The 19,884-nt window shown below is 40.2% G+C and overlaps 2 protein-coding genes, 1 long non-coding RNA gene and 1 pseudogene across 8 annotated transcripts in view; 1 reads left to right on the top strand and 3 right to left on the bottom strand.

The window, feature by feature from the left end:
- The window catches only part of LOC143518669 (UDP-glucuronosyltransferase 2B15-like), a 32,600-nt gene that overhangs the window by 10,496 nt on the left and 2,220 nt on the right, over nt 1–19,884 (bottom strand). The window contains exon 1 of one of the 6 annotated variants that reach the window (XM_077011330.1): nt 13,282–14,038. The exons of 2 other annotated variants lie outside the window; for them this stretch is intronic. In XM_077011330.1, the coding sequence (XP_076867445.1) occupies nt 13,282–14,014 (733 nt within the window). In that variant the 5' untranslated portion in view covers nt 14,015–14,038. Of the gene's footprint in view, nt 1–2,837; nt 3,640–7,869; nt 7,953–8,274; nt 9,065–13,281; nt 14,039–19,884 lie in introns of those variants that run through there. 3 more of the 6 variants (XM_077011328.1, XM_077011332.1, XM_077011327.1) reach the window with 3 other exon arrangements.
- Nucleotides 863–2,799, bottom strand: LOC143518673 (UDP-glucuronosyltransferase 2A1-like). Its single transcript, XM_077011337.1, has one exon. It carries the CDS (start codon nt 1,544–1,546, stop codon nt 863–865), a length of 684 nt encoding a protein of 227 aa, XP_076867452.1. The 5' UTR covers nt 1,547–2,799.
- Nucleotides 6,621–13,514, top strand: LOC143518675 (uncharacterized). Its single transcript, XR_013132252.1, has 4 exons — nt 6,621–6,941; nt 8,375–8,698; nt 8,864–9,024; nt 13,382–13,514. It is a non-coding gene; the product is annotated as an uncharacterized LOC143518675 (long non-coding RNA).
- LOC143518329 (UDP-glucuronosyltransferase 2B17 pseudogene) lies at nt 17,410–18,177 on the bottom strand (annotated as a pseudogene).

Below are 19,884 nucleotides of genomic sequence, written 5' to 3' on the forward strand. Positions count from 1 at the left end.
GCTCACAGGCTTCCACTTAACCCCTCACCTTCCAACACAGATTGAATAGACACGGGTGAATATTTTATTTGCTTATATTCTTGTAATTGTTTAGATGTCGAATGTCAAACTGTAAGTAGATAAAATAAAATTGGATAATTATATATATAATGCTTTAAGAATATTTTAGGCCCTCTGAGATGGCGTAGAGGGCCCTGACGGTTCCCCACTGGGTTTACATTTTTACATCTAAACAATGTTCATGTCCATATAGCCTCCGTGAAACATACATTTCAATTGACAATCTATTGCTAAATAAATTTTGGCTTTATTTTGCTTTTGAACTCTGAATAGTCAAAAAGGAGGCATCCTATAGACCAGGGGTCACCAATGTGGTGCTCGCGGGCACCATGTCGCTCGCGAGGACGTCAGGAGACGCCCGTGGGCTTGTTTTAAAAATAACTCACTACAGTGCCATGCACTTATCTGCGCTTGTTTTGCTACTTGTCCGCGCTTGTTTTGCTACTTGTCCGCGGTTGCTAGCGGTCTTCCCGCTTAGCAATCTACACTCGCACACGGCGCCACCCCCCCCCCCCCCCCCCCCCCCCCCATCAACTTTTCGAACGATTGATGGGTATCAACCCGGTAGCCCTCCGCAATAATTGATATCCAAGAAGTAGCTCCCAGTTTCAAAAAGGTTGGTTACCCCTGCTATAGACGAATGGTGTGTTAAAATAATGTATAACCAATAACTAAAAATAATAACATAGTTGATAACTTATAACCTTTGACACATTGCCTCTACGTGCATACGTAAATAACAAATTCATTAACGAAGCGGTCAATACCGTACCCATTATTTTGGTGTAATGCTTATCAAATGTTAGACGCGCAGCAGTCTGAATATAGCTGTGTGAGCAATGTACAGCAGCACATTCTCTAATCGTTCTATGAAGTCCATGTGGTCTGTGAGATGCCCGTGGGCAGCGACTGCAGGGACATATGATGGTGGAGCTGGCATCTGCCCGCACAATCTCTCAACACTGAATGCAAAACTGAATCGAAAAGACATGACGCGAGGTACACCGAGCGTCTCCGCCATCAGGTCGCTACACGGTATCATTGGATCGTATAAAATTACGTCATAATGCGAGTCTGTAAGCGAGGTTACAAGTTTTTTGTCCAGCAACATTCCATCACATACATCATCAATATAATTCACAAATCCAGACATAATTTTCCAAAGTATAAACAGTTTCTGAAACCCAGTTGTGTCTTGATTTGAGACACTTATAAAGTTCTGCCACACAGTCTGCATTTCTTCTTGTCCCATGTTCACATTAAACACCACATATTCGAATCGCTCCTTTTCTGCGTGTTTCACAGTGGTCGACGCAGATAGTACCAGAACAGTCACGCTGTGATTCCGATCCACAAGTTCCTCCACAATTGTGCGCATATTGTGCCAGTGACTGTATTCACCAGGAAGCACCAGTACTTTGCCGAGAGTTATTTCAGACACACTCAGAAGAAAAACGATCAAAGGTAGAAAATAACTGTATACCATCTTATCAAATTAACCACGTAGACAACTATCGGTCGACAAATGCGTAAGAACCTTCTCCTATTACTCCATGATTTCAAATACAACAAAACTGGTCAGAGAAGATGGGGCGGATACAAGTTAGTCCAATCTCGTTTACTCTTGTGCAATCGGTCAGTGAACATGCACTGATAAAGGAGGCTAAAGTAGAATGTAACTTATTTTCTCACATAGGCCTTGGAATTGAGGTTGTTTAAAAACTCGACAGCAAAAAGGTTCAACAAATCAAGCAGAAAAAAACAAGCGCCGTTCAATAAGGAGCACTACACATTACAACAATATTACGAGTCTGAACGAAATTACCATAGACGGGACATCCTGACTGTAAGAAAGCTAAAGATTAACTGACCAGACAGAGACTTCACGATTACCTACGGTGGACTACACCGTAATTCAACTTTTTAAAGTTTTCTAAAACAGAAAACATGCATAGGAACACTTAAGAATCAAGAAAACATGTAACAAACTATTACGTCTCTATGAAACTATATCACTTCAGTGAATGTTACAAAACAGCAACAGAACGTTGCTTAAACATAAATCAAATTTGCCCATTAATAGAATGGCCTGGGCATGACTGTCCACTGTCAGACATGCAGAGCTGAATAATGATGAAAGAAGGGAGCGTAAGGCTACACGCACATGCTCACAGATGCGCACACACGCACCCTGTTGCCCTGGTTTGTCATTATTTGTGTTACTGGATCTGGAAATAATTTAAATTTACATATATGCAATAATGTTACTTCAAGACAATCATTAGGTAGCTATAATAATACACTTGTACAAACATCGTAATTAACACTTGAGAGCGCAATTATGGATGTTCCCTTTCCAAAAATTGCAATTTATATTTTACATTTGGCCAGGGATTTTGCTTTCTAGATAGCTCTCGCTCACTAGCTGATTTAGACTAGGGTGAGAATGTATTAACACAGTGTGTGGAAAACAAAAACCTCATCAGGGCTGCAGCTTGGCCGCTGAAGCACCAAAAACGCTTGCAATGACCAAAATTGTTATTTTCATCCCAGCTTTCTGATTATTGATAGAAAGGATTTTGAAAGTTTTACAGAACATAAGGAGCAACCTTTTTACATTAAAAAGGAAGAAATTCTATTGAACAAAGTTAGACATTTCCTGGAATATTCATAGGTCACACTTTGTATATATACGTTGTGTGCTAACCTAAGAAAGAAACTGACCTAAGAAAGAAACCTTTTTTTTACTGGGGATTTTAAAATGGAACAGCATTTACCTATGACATCAGTGAATAGGGAGTCCCATATTGTTACACTCACAAGAGTATACACCACATCTTGAGTGAACTGAAACAAAACGTTTTTCACTCTTTGAAGGAAATCCATCTGATCCGTGTATCCGAGGCCGACCCCTGGCACGTAGGAGGGTGGTGTTGGCAGCTGCCCACAGAGTCGCTCCAAAGCGCTTCCATATGAGAACCTCAGACTGATGATGAAGGGCAAGTTCAGCTTCTGTGCTAGCAGTTCCCCACACATACTCAAGGGGTCTGTCAGAAGAACATCAAACTGTTCCTTACTCCACTTCTCCAGCAGGTCTCCACGTGCAAAAAGGCACCTGCACAGCTTGTGGTTTTGTTCTGCAAACATATCTATGATCTCCTTAATCTTCAGAGAAGTTTGGATAATGTTGTCATTTGGCAGATCGTATGTCCAGTACTTCATGAATTTCTCTATGACATCAATTAAATCCTGCTTAGTGTAGGGCACCTGTATTACCTCCACATTGTATCCTGGAGACTCAGTTGTCTTTACAGATGGTGTAGCACTGTGAGTAATGACAGTCACACTGTGTCCTCTGGCTATTAGTTCATCTATGATGACTTTGATGTTGAGCCAGTGGCTGAATTCTCCTGGCCAGATGAGGATCTTCCCTGCTGTCACAGCCAGTGGGGCCTGGATCACAGTGAGCAGGAGCAGAAGACTGAGACCAGCTCTCCTACATGCAGTCATGATTCCTGTATGATCAGGTATCTCTGTACAGAGTGAACTATGAAGGCAGCACGTAGCTCACTGACCAATGAGAAGTCAGCAATCCTAAATTTCACAACCCACCACTGATAGTAGTTGTAATGACATCAGCACCTCAACCTTTATATCCACATTGCTGTGCAAATAAAGATGATTCTGTTTTAAGCGTACACTCTGTACCCCCAGATTCTCTTAAACCAAGTGCTTTTAATTTATCATTTCTTTTCTCAGAATTAAGCAATCAGTTCCTGTTTTAACAGTCGTTATCTAATGAATAGAAAAAAAATTAGTACATTAGAAAAACAGTACTTGGCATGATTGTCTAAATCTGATATAAGCAGCACTGCATGGAGAATGAAATAATTTCTTATTCATTTGGGACAAACATCTATAACCTGTATAAATGTCACTGTGACAAAAATATAGTTTAGTTTAGTTTGATTTAAAACTCACAGCCTTTGTTTACACTGTATTGTCTTTACAATGTCAGTTACTTTTGGATAAATATGAGCAAAACATTGTCTACGTCCATCATGAATAATGAATATGCTAATGACATGTTATAACCTGTGATGCCTTGACCAAGAGACGAGCAGTACAGATTCGCAATACATATATGAACAATCCATTGTTTGAGCTCAGTGCCTTATCAATATCTCATTAAGGAATCAGGAAAGATCCAACGATATTTAAATCCATGTTCAGTTACACATGCACAGAACATCCAATTGAATGAACAAATAAGAACAATAATATTTAATTTCATTGTTTGTAAGCAGAACTCGAGTGATTGGGACAAAGAGCCTGTGCACCAGGAACAATTGTCCACTGTGGACTACACCCTAATACAAATAACAAATGCACTTTTGTAAAACGGAAAACAACTTGTACATGCAAAGAAGCAATGAAGACACAACATGTGACAAACTCTTAAAATGTATGTAGGATAATAAACTAGTTCAGTGAATGTTCAAAACACAATAGAACAGAACGCTGGTAAAGCAACAGAACGCTGTTTAAACAAAAATAAAATTGGACCATTTGTCCCATTGTGGAACAGTCTGAGCGTGGACGTAATATTGCAAATATTATGCTGCAGACAGTCCACTGTCAGACATGCAGACTGCTATGTTATTTAAGCAGAGGGGCATAATGCTGCAGAGAGGGAGAATTGGTGTAATGACTGTAATTTCTCCACAGTATTCAAATTTTTTGAATTCCTGTTTTCAGGGATTTTATGAGCTGGAAGCCCAAATTATGTTAAAATAAACAAACAAATACTTGAAATATTTTAAATTGTGGGCTGTGAATCTATAATCTATGAAACTTTAACTTTTTGAATGAAATTATGGAAAGTAAAACTTTTCCATCATATTGTAATTTTTTGGAAATGGGTTTGTATACACACACACACACACACACACACACACACACACACACACACACCGACAGATCTACAAATAATTCTGAGGGTTAGGCACCAGAGAAGCCTTACTTATGGATGCTGTCAGCTTTTGTTTTCTATCCGGATGAAGTTAAACTATAAGCTTAGAAATAACCTTAGGAATAGTGAAACCGAGTTTCCTTTCAGTTAATGTTAGTACAGCCTGTTCTACATACTGAAGCCTGAATGTTTCCGTGCCCAGCCGATGTTTCTGGGGGAAGGTAAACACTTTTCTGACTATTGATATGAAAGTTTATGTAATCTTTACAGAAAATAAGGAGCACCCACTGTCAGGGCTGGCTCGGATTCCACACCATCTACCTCCACTAGGGGCTCCCGAGTCAGCCCTAGACTACATCCACGCAATCAGCAATGATCCGTCTCACCTGTTGCCATGAGATGCATCCAATTGCACAGCCGGAGAGCCAACTGCAGTTCTAGACCTGCAGTTTTAGACCTGCAGTTCTAGACGTGCTGTAGTTTTAGCCATGCGCCACCTAGCGGCTCGGAATGTAGCTAACGACAGCCAACCGCAGTTCTAGACCAGCAGTTCCAATGCATGCCGTAGGCTCAGGGGCTTGTATATTGTAATAATCCATTGTTTATTTGTTAAATAAGCCCATTGATTCTGAATTGTTTTAGCCAAATCTATAACATTTGACAAGTTTTAAACGATAATGTACACCACATTTTGTATTTAAATAGAAGTAGTACGCCTCATTTTCCCTGTTCTTTTAGGGAGTTTTGATTAATTTTGTCATTTACACACACAGCTTGTCTCCTGAAGATATTTTATTTTTAATTAAACAACTGGATTACTGGCATAGGCTATTTTGTATTAAAAATCAGCAAAAATTGCATAATGTCAGGATGCTTTCAGTGAGTAAGCATACGTTTCCAGAATGTTAGGAGTGATTTATTTTACTCGTATACCTTCATTGGCATGCAACTAGCAAATATTATGTGATACTTGGGGTTTTTCGCTCACACGCCACACATCCGATTACTCACGCCGAAAAAAAATCTAGTTTATTTACCTCTGATCCATATCTATGATTCAATGAGTTACCAGTTCGCTGGCGACCGATCGATCGCAATATAATACAAATTTTTGTCCATTTTACGTTCGCCACCACCCCCCCCCCACCCCCCCGGCAAAAATTTACGTTCGCAGGACTAGCATTTCTCTCAAAGTCGAAGTAGCTACAAAGTAGTCATAAAGGTAGCCAGAACTAACGAACTAAGACACACTAACGCTAGCCAGATTCATCCTTCATGACATAAACATTACGATAACACAAAAATGACCTTCAGACCGATCATATTTACATTTACATTTATGGCATTTAGCAGACTAAATATATGTGTATCATATATTAATATGCTCAATTGTATCAATATTCAGAACATAGTCTGGGTTCTTATGGGTTAATAATGATGGGGAAATGCTACTTTAGCTTGCTTACTACTTTTAGTATTAATAGTAGCGTAGTAAGTGCTAATTTCCTTCCTTTAAGTTGTTTCAAATTTAATCAAAGTAGCTACTAAGTAGCCACAAAGGTAGCCAGAACTAACGAACCAAGACACACTAACGCTAGTCAGATTCATCCTTCATGACATAAACATTACGATAACCCAAAAATTACCTTCAGACATTATCATATATCTATCATATATTATTGTTGCTTATAAATATTCTTCCATCTGCTCCCGCGACATACTAAAACACTATCTGGATATTACGTTACATACATCTAAAACTACGGCACGTCTAGAACTGCAGGTCTAGAACTGCAGGTCTAAAACTGCGGTTGGCTCTCCGGGTGTGCAATTGGATGATGTAGGTTGCCATGGCTTTTTAGGGAAGCTTTTGGAGACGGATCATTGCTGATTCATTTTGGTTATGCCGGTACGTTCTCAGCCCTTTCTCTTGTCTCATACTCAAGTTAAAGGTGTCTCGCCACCTTATTCTTTCTCTCTCCCTCTCTCTTGTTCTTTCACTTAGTCTCTGTCTCCTGCGCTGCTTTCTAGCCAATCTCAAGTTTTCCTCCTTCTGTTTCTCTTCCTATCCGTTATTCATTTATTTTGGGAAGGTTTTGTTTTGTTGCGGCATTTTTGCCAGTAGCCAGATTCTTCTCCTGGTGTTCTTATTTCGGTTTTACGCGACGAGTTTTTTCCGCGTCTTTTTAGTTGCCTTTATTATTTTTTCCACCCTCTCGCTACGAGTGAGTTTTGCTTTTCATGCGTCAGTCTTCCGCGTTGTTTTTGTTTCCTTTTTCTACCGAGTATCTACGGTTTAGTTTCATTTTGCGCGTTGTTTTTCCGCGTCGTTTTGTGTTGGTGTTTTTGCCACACTGTGTGTGTATGCATTAACTCCACATTTACAACTCTCGCATATTATTGTGCCAGACCGAGCCGGTGTTCTGTCGGATTTTCCTACTTTGTCGAATTTTCCTACCGTATCAGCTGGCAGCGAGTATTTATAGACTAGTCTGTCGAATTTTCCTACCTTGTCGAATTTTCCTACCGTGTCCGTTGGCATCGCGTATTTGTAGACGTATCTCTTAGTTTGTTTACCTTATGGAAACGTCGTAATGTAGCGCAAATCAGCGTTTAAAAAGTAGGATGAGCTTTAAAATAAGTTTTTATTTTGCGTATTAGTGTATACACGGCTCAATCATTATCATGCGGAAATATCTAAGTCCCTATAAATAGGTAATAACAGGTAGTAAAATGGCGCTGTTTAAAACATTTTAATCAACTAGTTAACTTAATGCACAGTTGAAAACATTGCAATTGCAAACAAAGAAGAAATTATAAACAAGAAATTAACTTACTGCACTACTGAAAGGACTAAATAGTACTGCACTGTTGAAATTCGCTAGCAGGCAGGAAAAATCGATGGGTGTAGTAGGCGGCCACCAAAATAGTGACGTAAAAGCGACTTGCGCATGCGCAGTAAGCATTGGTATGAATTTTCGATGGGTAGGAAAAATCGACAGAACACCGGCACTTGGGTCCGCCTCTCAAGTATATTCACGCGGTGGTTACGTCACCATACCCGCCGCGTTACACCCACTTTACATTAGAAAGGAAGACATTCCGTCAAAATAAGTTAGACATTTCCTGGACTATGATTTCATAGGTCATATTTTGTATATAGACGTTATGTAGCCTGGAGAGCAAGACTGACCTAAGAAAAAAATGTGTACTGGGAATATAAAAAATGGAACAGCATTTACCCATGACTTCGGTGAATAGGGAGTCCCACCGTGTTACAGTCAAAAGTCTAAACAGCACATCTTGAGTGAATTGAACGAAAATGTTTTTCACTCTTTGAAGGAAATCCATCTGATCCGTGTATCCGAGGCCGACCCCTGGCACGTAGGAGGGTGGTGTTGGCAGCTGCCCACAGAGTCGCTCCAAAGCGCTTCCAAATGAGAACCTCAGACTGATGATGAAGGGCAAGTTCAGCTTCTGTGCCAGCAGTTCCCCACACATACTCATGGGTTCTGTCAGAAGAACATCAAACTGTTCCTTACTCCACTTCTCCAGCAGGTCTTCACGTGCAAAGAGGCTCCTGCACAGATTGTGGTTTTGTTCTGCAAACACATCTATGATCTCCTTAATCTTCAGAGAAGTTTGAATAATGTTGTCATTTGGCAGGTTGTATGTCCAGTACTTCATAAAATTCTCTAAGACATCAATAATATCTTGTTTAGTGTGGGGCACCTGTATTACCTCCACTTTATATCCTGGAGACTCAGTTGTCTTTACAGATGGTGTAGCACTGTGGGTAATGACAGTCACACTGTGTCCTCTGGCTATTAGTTCATCTATGATGACTTTGATGTTGAGCCAGTGGCTGAATTCTTCTGGCCAGATGAGGATCTTCCCTGCTGTCACAGCCAGTGGAGCCTGGATCACAGTGAGCAGGAGCAGAAGACTGAGACCAGCTCTCCTACATGCAGTCATGATTCCAGTATGATCAGGTATCTCTGTACAGAGTGAACTATAAAGGCAGCAGGTAGCTCACTAACCAATGAGATGTCAGCAATCCTAAATTGTTCAGTCCACCACTGAGAGTAGCTGACATGACACCAGCACCTCGACCTTTATTTCCAGATTGCTGTTATTTGCACATAAAGTTGATTATCTTATCATTTGAAGTTTAAACTCTGTAACTCCAGATTCTCTGTAATGTTTCATTGTTGTTCTCAGAATGAAGTTACCGGTTCCTGTTTAACAAATAGACTTCTAATGAGTGCGTTAGAAAAAACAATACTTGGCATGACTGTCTAAATTTGAAATAAGCAGCACTGTAGGAAGTATTTAATAATTTCTATAACCTATAAATGTCAATATGACAAAACAAATAGTCAGATTTAAAACTCACAGCCTTTATACTTACTCATCAGGATGGTCACATTCTAGATTTGAGAATTTAAGAAACATGATATTAGTTGACACTCAAATTTACATTTCATTTTGTTTGTAAGCACAACATAAAACAGTATATAGATAAACTATGTAGGAAAGCATATTCACATCGAATGCTGAAAAGACAAACAAAACTGTTTATTAATTTAAAAAAAAGCTTTGAATACTTTAAACTGTGTGGTAGCCTAATTGCTGTATTGTTTGCCGTACAATAACAACCAACTGCACTCTCTCAAACAGACACAAGAAAAAAAAAACTACTATCGATCAACGTATGCATACCAGAAAACCTCCCCCTATAGCAGTGGTTCCCAAACTTTTTCTGCCGTGCCCCCCTTTAGTAGATGAGAATATTTTTGCGCCCCCCCCCCCCCCCCCATCCCCCCATATTGACTAGGGATGTGTTGAAAACTTACAAAAACAATAGGTTCACAACTTTGGTCAAACATGAAAAAAATTAACTGCAAGAAACATTTTAAATGGTTCAAGAATTCTAAATGTAATTTAAAATAAATAAGGAGATGAAATAAGAGAAACAGCAATACATATGCGGCTAGTTTGCAAGCGCAGACATCACGCAGAGCACAAAGCATGTAACGGCCAGAAATATGTGTACTGTCTCTTTAAGGGAGCGAGTTGAGCGTGCGTATGGAATATTGTTTTTTTAGCTTTCCGCCGTAGACCGAGTCAGACCACTGCTCTTTAATTTATTTCTGTAAGTAACGCATTAAATGAGCTTTGGACAACTCACCAGTTCATGTATGAACAGTGAAGTATTGCTGGAGCCCAGGTTTATTTTGGTCAACCAGCAAATAAACGGACTAAGTGGAATACCACCAGCGCGAGTATTAGGGTTGAACTAACTCCGAAAAGCAAGCAATACAAGCATAGAATTAGACTGAATAGATCTGTTTTTATGGATCGGTCACATTGTCCCCGATACCCGATCTAGAATTTTTTCAGATATTAATATCGGAATCGGTGCATCCCTAAAGACACATGTGCACGTTTTACTTTCAAGCTCCGCGCCCCCCCTGCAATAGCTCCGCGCCCCACCTAGGGGGCGCGCCCCCCACTTTGGGAACCACTGCCCTATAGGCAGTGGCGTACTTAGAAATTTGGGGGCTCAAGGCGAATTTTGCTAGGGGGCCCATCAACATTAATATGCGAGAAATAAGTCAGCTAATCAGGGGGCTCCTACAGTGGGCTGCAGTGGGAGGGGCCCAAGGCAGGTGCCTAGCCACGCCTCTATGCAAAGACCGCCTCTGCCTATAGGCCCATGATGTCAAAAACAGCTAAACCAGACCAAGAACGTGGGGCGGATGCAAGGTCATCCAATCACGTTTACTCTTGTATAATCGGTCAGTGAACGTGCACTGATGCAGGGAGGCTAATGTAGAATGTAACGGAATTTTTCACATAGTCCTTGTAGGAGTTGCAGGATGTGATGTGGGGGATGCAGGTTCAGCTGTTTCTGCATGAAATCATGGGTGGCAACAAAGTGCCACCCATTTCCCATAGAAATAGGATAAACCTGAACATTTTTATTTTTGTTATTTCAGTGTATTTCTGTGGCACGATTAGACTCGTTTTGTAGAATGTTGTGTAGTGGGAAAGGTAAGGGTTCTTGCTTTTATTGGGTTCTTGCTTTTTACTTCTCGTCTTTTATGTTCTCTTCTCATTCCTTTCATCTTCTTTTTCCGCTGGGTCTTGGGACTGTTCCTCTCCTTACACCATGAGGCACCCAGCACCGGTCTGTTTTACTCTGTTTCCATTGGGAACTACTGTGTGCTACTTTAGTTTAGAATGGCTCTTCTTCTTCTGTTGGTTGTTGAATCAATATGTTTAATTGTGTCACCATTGTATGCCTTGGAAATAGCTATAGTGGGCCTGATGAATTCATAATTTCAGATAAAGGTAAATGCATGCTAACAGTTCCCTATAAAGTATCCCATCTGCTGCGCGTGTTCATGGTAAAACTAATAAAGCAGGCTATTGTTTATAGCAAGTGTCATGCGAGACGTCACACAACCAGGAAGTAGGCGGAGCAACACCCACAGGCAGGGGCTGAAACGAGATCGCGATTTTTAATTCAGGGTTGACAAACACACGAACAACCAAAATAAACCAGAAACTAAAGGCCAACAGAAACACACTAAAACATAAAGCTGCTAAACTATGCTCAGGATAAATAACTGAGAACATGATATACAACGAAGATAAAATACAGGAATACGAACGAGGGAACAGGAACGTAGCAGACGTGAAACCCAAACAGAACTCCGAGAGATTAGGAATTGACAGCAGATACGCGACACAAACTGAGACAAATACGCAGCGCCGGAGTGTGGGAGACGGCACGGTTAACGCCGCTCCCACCATCGCACTAAACATCAGTGAGCCGAGCTCAATCGCTGGCTGACGACAGGATGTCCACGTATCTTATGGGAATCCCCGTGAGGGAAACCCGCGGAGTGACGAGCGATGACGGGAGAGGGGCGTGACGTCATTGGCCGGACAGCAAAGAACTTTATAAATTAGGTTGGGTATAACCTGTACTGAGATGTTTTTAGAAGTCAGCTACTTTAGATTTTTACCAATTATATTTTGGAGATAAGTAATTAAGTTTTTAGGCATGTTAGTATGCCTTCTGCACTTATTCCTGTCTTTGGTTGTAGGCAAGCAGGTAGTGTTATTAAATAGCATAATTAAAACCCCTACAGCCTAGAAATCGAGGCTGTATGAAAAACATGCAGCTAAAACATTAAACTGTTCTGGAATTGCAGCAATTAGCACCTTCAACAAATCAAGCAGAAAAAGCAAGTGCTTTTGAACAAGCAGCACTACAATCCTACGACTAATGTGAGTCTGAACGTAATGATCATAGACTGGTCAGCATGACTGTGAGAAAAGAGAAACTCCACTGATCAGACAAAGAGAGCCGGTACACCAGGGATGTTTGGCCACTGTGGACTACACCGTAATTCACATTTAAAAATGCAGTTTTGTAAAACTCTAAAGCAACTTGTACATGCAAAGAAACACTGAAAACACCCAGAAAATATATGTTAAACCGTTAAAATGCATGTACCATACAAAACTATCTCAGTGACTGTTCAAAACACCACAGAACACAACGCTATTAAAACAACAAAAATCGAATTGGCCCATTAGTCCCATTGTGGAACGGTCCGGGCGTGGTCATAACTGTGCTGCAGACACTCCACCGTCAGACGTGCAGATCAGTAAATTATTCAAGCAGCATGGAATAATGGTGCGGAGATGGATAATTGGTATACACCATATATGTATACACACACACACAGACTTTCAATTACAAATTATTCTGAGGGTTAGACTCCAGAGAAGCCTCACTCATGGGTGCCGTCAGTTTTTATGTTTTCTATCTGGATGAAATTAAACTATAAGCTCAGAAACATGACAAGGTTCAGGGGTCATGAAAAATCACATAGAATTCACAAAAAAAAAAAACGAAACCGAGATTCCGTTCAGTTAATGTCAGTACAACCTGATCTACGTACTGAGCGCCGAATGTTTACATGCCCAGATAATGTTTCTCGATCAGTTTTCTGACTATTGATCCGAAAGTTTATATATGCTTTACAGAACACAATGAACTACCACTTTACATCAGGAAGCAAGACATTCTGTTGAAATAAGTTATACATTTCCTGGACTATGTGTTCATAGGTCACATTTTGTATATAGGTGTTGTGTTCCTTGGAGAGTAAGACTGACCTAAGAAAGAAAACAGGTACTAGGAATTTAAAGAATGGAACAACATTTACCCATGACTTCGGTGAGCAGCGGCTCCCACTGTGTTACACTCACAAGTGTGAACAGCACATCTTGAGTTAATTGAAAGAAAATGTTTTTCACTCTTTGAAGGAAATCCATCTGATCCGTGTATCCGAGGCCGACCCCTGGCACGTAGGAGGGTGGTGTTGGTAGCTGCCCACAGTGTCGCTCCAAAGCGCTTCCAAATGAAAACCTCAGACTGATGATGAAGGGCAAGTTCAGCTTCTGTGCCAGCAGGTCCCCACACATTGTCACAGGGTCTGTCATAAGAACATCAAACTGTTCCTTACTCCACTTCTCCAGCAGGTCTCCACGTGCAAAGAGGCTCCTGCACAGATTGTGGTTTTGTTCTGCAATCATGTCTACGATCTCCTTAATCTTCAGAGAAGTTTGAATAATGTTGTCATTTGGCAGATCGTATGTCCAGTACTTCATGAATTTCTCTATGGCATCAATGATATCCTGCTTAGTGTGGGGCACCTGTATTACCTCCACATTATATCCTGGAGACTCAGTTGTCTTTACAGATGGTGTAGCACTGTGAGTAATGACAGTCACACTGTGTCCTCTGGCTATTAGTTCATCTATGATGACTTTGATGTTGAGCCAGTGGCTGAATTCTGCTGGCCAGATGAGGATCTTCCCTGCTGTCACAGCCAGTGGTGCCTGGATCACAGTGAGCAGGAGTAGAAGACTGAGACCAGCTCTCCTACATGCAGTCATGATTCCTGTATGATCAGGTTTCTCTGTACAGAGTGAACTATAAAGGCAGCATGTGGCTCACTGACCAATGAGAAGTCAGCAGTCATAAATTGCATAATCCACCACTGATAGTAGTTATAATGACACCAGCACCTCGACCTTTATATCCACATTGCTGTTATGTGCAAATAAAGTTGATTCCCTTATCATTTTAAGTTTAAATTCTGTACCCTCAGATTCTCTTTTAAGCAAGTGCTTTCAGTTTTTTTATTTATCATTACTATTCTCAGAATGAAGTAAAAAGTTCTTGTTTTAACAATAATTTTCTAATGAGCGGTTTAAAAAAATGAGTGCATTATAAAAACAGTATTGGGCATGATTGTCTAAATCTGATGTAAGCAGCACTGCATGGAGTAGCAAATAATTTCTTATACATTCGGGACAAACATCTATAACCTGTAAAAATGTCACTATGACAAAAATGTAGTCAGATTTAAAACTCACAGCCTTTGTTCACACTGTATTGGATTGTTGGATAAATAAATTTTACATTGAAGGTCAGCAAAACATTGTCCACTTACATTATGACTGATGAATATGCTAATGACATGTCTCATTTTTCAACCTGTGATACCTTGACAAACAGATAAGCTATACAGATCTGAACAGTACAGATCTGAAGAGTGCATTATTTAAGCTACGCTCCTTAACAATATCTCTGGAAGCAATCAGAATAGATCTAGCAATACTTTAATTCCATGTTCAGTTATACATCCTGACCCTACTGAATGAACAAACAGTTCTAATATTTTAATTGCGTTTTGTTTCTAAGCAAAACATACTCCACTATGGAGATAAACTATATATGTAAGCACATTCACTTTGAGTTCTGAAAAGACAAGAACTATTAATGAAACTGTGTTGTAATTGCTGTATTGATCGACATACAGTGACAACCAACTGCACTCTCCCAAACAGACACAAGAAAAAAAATCTACTACTATCTATCTACTATCGGTCAATGTATGCATACCAGAAAACCTCCCCCTATAGGCCCATGATGTCAAAAACAGCAACACAAGTCCGAGAACGTGGGGCGGGTGCAAGGTCGTCCAATCACGTTTACTCTTGTGTAATCGGTCAGTGAACGTGCACTGATGCAGGGAGGCTAATGTAGAATGTAACGGAATTTTTCACATAGTCCTTGTAGGAGTTGCAGGATGTGATGTGGGGGATGCAGGTTCAGCTGTTTCTGCATGAAATCATGGGTGGCAACAAAGTGTGGCCTTTCCTCAAGGTCGCAGATGGGCACAGTGGAGGAAGTGTGACTCAAGAAGTTCCCATAGAAATAGGATAAACCTGAACATTTGCATTTTGGTTATTTCAGTGTATTTGTGTGGCATGATTAGACTCGTTTTGTAGAATGTTGTGTAGTAGGAAAGGTAGCATCTTTGGTATAATCTTACAGGTTAGAAGTTACATCACTCACTGGGAAAGATTGTAGCTCTTCACCCAGAACATGGGGGTCCTGTGTGGAAATGTACTCTGCATGTAAATGTACTCTTGTGTCGATTGCATCAACCTGATTCCCATTGGTTAACTGAGTTTTTATAACTGCTGTCGGTTTAATGTGATGGGGATATAAAAGGGAGAGACCTCTTGTGTAGGGGTTCTTGCTTTTATCTTCTGCTTTTATGCTCTCTTTTCATTCCCTTCATCTTTTCTTCTTCTCTCTTTTCTTCTTTTATTCTTTTCCCGTTGGGTCTTGGGACAGTTCCTTTTCTTGGACCATGAGGCACCCAGCACCGGTCTGTATTACTCTGTTTCCATTGGGTATTTACGTGTGCTACTTTAAACTACTTTGCTACTTTAATTTAGAATAGTTGTTCTTTTGATTAATATTCTGTTGGTTGTTTAATCACTCTTTTTAATTGTGTCGCCACGGTATGCCTTAGTAATAGCTGTAGTGGGCCTGATGAAATGTATGCGAACAGCATTTCCGTATAAAGTCTCCCATCTGCTGCGCATGTTTATGGTAAAACTCTTAACAAAGCAGGCTATTGTTTATAGCAAGGAACTTTATAACGTTGTTTGGGTACATTTTATAACCTGCACTGAGATGTTTGAAAAGTGAGTTCCCTTAGATTTTTACCAATTATATTTTGGAGATAAGTAATTAAGTTTTTAGGCATGTTAATATGCCTTCTGCACTTATTCCTGTCTTTGGTTGTAGGCAAGCAGGTAGTGTTATTAAATATCAAAATTAAAACCCCTACAGTCTAGAAATCGAGGCTGTATGAAAAACATGCAGCTAAAACATTAAACTGTTCTGGAATTGCAGCAATTAGCACCTTCAACAAATCAAGCAGAAAAAGCAAGTGCTTTTGAACAAGCAGCACTACAATCCTACGACTAATGTGAGTCTGAACGTAATGATCATAGACTGGTCAGCATGACTGTGAGAAAAGAGAAACTCGACTGATCAGACAAAGAGAGCCTGTACACCGGGGATGTTTGGCCACTGTGGACTACACCGTAATTCACATTTAAAAATGCAGTTTTGTAAAACTCTAAAGCAACTTGTACATGCAAAGAAACACTGAAAACACCCAGAAAATATATGTTAAACCGTTAAAATGCATGTACCATACAAAACTATCTCAGTGACTGTTCAAAACACCACAGAACACAACGCTATTAAAACAACAAAAATCGAATTGGCCCATTAGTCCCATTGTGGAACGGTCCGGGCGTGGTCATAACTGTGCTGCAGACACTCCACCGTCAGACGTGCAGATCAGTAAATTATTCAAGCAGCATTGAATAATGGTGCTAAGATGGATAATTGGTATACACCATATATGTATACACACACACACACACACACACACACACACACACACACACACACACACACACACACACACACACACACACACACACACACACACACACAGACTTTCAATTACAAATTATTCTGAGGGTTAGACTCCAGAGAAGCCTCACTCATGGGTGCCGTCAGTTTTTATGTTATCTATCTGGATGAAATTAAACTATAAGCTAAGAAACATGACAAGGTTCAGGGGTCATGAAAAATCACATAGAATTCACAAAAAAAAAAACGAAACCGAGATTCCGTTCAGTTAATGTCAGTACAACCTGATCTACGTACTGAGCGCCGAATGTTTACATGCCCAAATATTGTTTCTCGATCAGTTTTCTGACTATTGATACGAAAGTTTATATATGCTTTACAGAGCACAATGAACTCCCACTTTACATCAGGAAGCAAGACATTCTGTTGAAATAAGTTATACATTTCCTGGACTATGTATTCATAGGTCACATTTTGTATATAGATGTTGTGTACCTTAGAGAGTAAGACTGACCTAAGAAAGAAAACAGGTACTAGGAAGTTAAAGAATGGAACAGCATGTACCCATGACTTCGGTGAGCAGCGGCTCCCACTGTGTTACACTCACAAGTGTGAACAGCACATCTTGAGTTAATTGAAAGAAAATGTTTTTCACTCTTTGAAGGAAATCCATCTGATCCGTGTATCCGAGGCTGACCCCTGGCACGTAGGAGGGTGGTGTTGGTAGCTGCCCACAGTGTCGCTCCAAAGCGCTTCCAAATGAGAACCTCAGACTGATGATGAAGGGCAAGTTCAGCTTCTCTGCCAGCAGTTCCCCACACATACTCATGGGGTCTGTCAGAAGAACATCAAACTGTTCCTTACTCCACTTCTCCAGCAGGTCTCCACGTGCAAAGAGGCTCCTGCACAGATTGTGGTTTTGTTCTGCAATCATGTCTACGATCTCCTTAATCTTCAGAGAAGTTTGAATAATGTTGTCATTTGGCAGATCGTATGTCCAGTACTTCATGAGTTTCTCTATGGCATCAATGATATCCTGCTTAGTGTGGGGCACCTGTATTACCTCCACATTATATCCTGGAGACTCAGTTGTCTTTACAGATGGTGTAGCACTGTGAGTAATGACAGTCACACTGTGTCCTCTGGCTATTAGTTCATCTATGATGACTTTGATGTTGAGCCAATGGCTGAATTCTGCTGGCCAGATGAGGATCTTCCCTGCTGTCACAGCCAGTGGGGCCTGGATCACAGTGAGCAGGAGCAGAAGACTGAGACCAGCTCTCCTACATGCAGTCATGATTCCTGTATGATCAGGTATCTCTGTACAGAGTGAACTATAAAGGCAGCATGTGACTCACTGACCAATGAGAAGTCAGCAGTCATAAATTGCATAATCCACCACTGATAGTAGTTATAATGACACCAGCACCTCGACCTTTATATCCACATTGCTGTTATGTGCAAATAAAGTTGATTCCCTTATCATTCTAAGTTTAAATTCTGTACCCCCAGATTCTCTTTTAAGCAAGTGCTTTCAGTTTTTTTATTTATCATTACTATTCTCAGAATGAAGTAAAAAGTTCTTGTTTTAACAATAATTTTCTAATGAGCGGTTTAAAAAAATGAGTGCATTATAAAAACAGTATTGGGCATGATTGTCTAAATCTGATGTAAGCAGCACTGCATGGAGTAGCAAATAATTTCTTATACATTCGGGACAAACATCTATAACCTGTAAAAATGTCACTATGACAAAAATGTAGTCAGATTTAAAACTCACAGCCTTTGTTCACACTGTATTGGATTGTTGGATAAATATATTTTACATTGAAGGTCAGCAAAACATTGTCCACTTACATTATGACTGATGAATATGCTAATGACATGTCTCATTTTTCAACCTGTGATACCTTGACAAACAGATAAGCTATACAGATCTGAACAGTACAGATCTGAAGAGTGCATTATTTAAGCTATGCTCCTTATCAATATCTCTGGAAGCAATCAGAATAGATCTAGATCATGTTCAGTTATACATCCTGACCCTACTGAATGAACAAACAGTTCTAATATTTTAATTGCATTTTGTTTGTAAGCAAAACATACTCCACTATGGAGATAAACTATATATGTAAGCACATTCACTTTGAGTTCTGAAAAGACAAGAACTATTAATGAAAAGCTTTGATTACTTTAAACTGTGTTGTAATTGCTGTATTGATCGACATACAGTGACAACCAACTGCACTCTCCCAAACAGACACAAGAAAAAAAATTTACTACTATCTATCTACTATCGGTCAATGTATGCATACCAGAAAACCTCCCCCTATAGGCCCATGATGTCAAAAACAGCAACACCAGTCCAAGAACGTGGGGCGGGTGCAAGGTCATCCAATCACGTTTACTCTTGTGTAATCGGTCAGTGAACGTGCACTGATGCAGGGAGGCTAATGTAGAATGTAACGGAATTTTTCACATAGTCCTTGTAGGAGTTGCAAGATGTGATGTGGGGGATGCAGGTTCAGCTGTTTCTGCATGAAATCATGGGTGGCAACAAAGTGTGGCCTTTCCTCAAGGTCGCAGATGGGCACAGTGGAGGAAGTGTGACTCAAGAAGTTCCCATAGAAATGGGATAAACCTAAACATTATTATTTTGGTTATTTCAGTGTATTTGTGTGGCATGATTAGACTCGTTTTGTAGAATGTTGTGTAGTGGGAAAGGTAGCATCTTTGGTATAATCTTACAGGTTAGAAGTTACATCACTCACTGGGAAAGATTGTAGCTCTTCACCCAGAACATGGGGGTCCTGTGTGGAAATGTACTCTGCATGTAAATGTACTCTTGTGTCGATTGCATCAACCTGATTCCCATTGGTTAACTGAGTTTTTATAACGGCTGTCGGTTTAATGTGATGGGGATATAAAAGGGAGAGACCTCTTGTGTAGGGGTTCTTGCTTTTATCTTCTGCTTCTCTTCTTTTATGCTCTCTTTTCATTCCCTTCATCTTTTCTT

Source organism: Brachyhypopomus gauderio, chromosome 7, assembly GCF_052324685.1.
Source record: "Brachyhypopomus gauderio isolate BG-103 chromosome 7, BGAUD_0.2, whole genome shotgun sequence".
Lineage (NCBI taxonomy): Eukaryota > Metazoa > Chordata > Actinopteri > Gymnotiformes > Hypopomidae > Brachyhypopomus > Brachyhypopomus gauderio.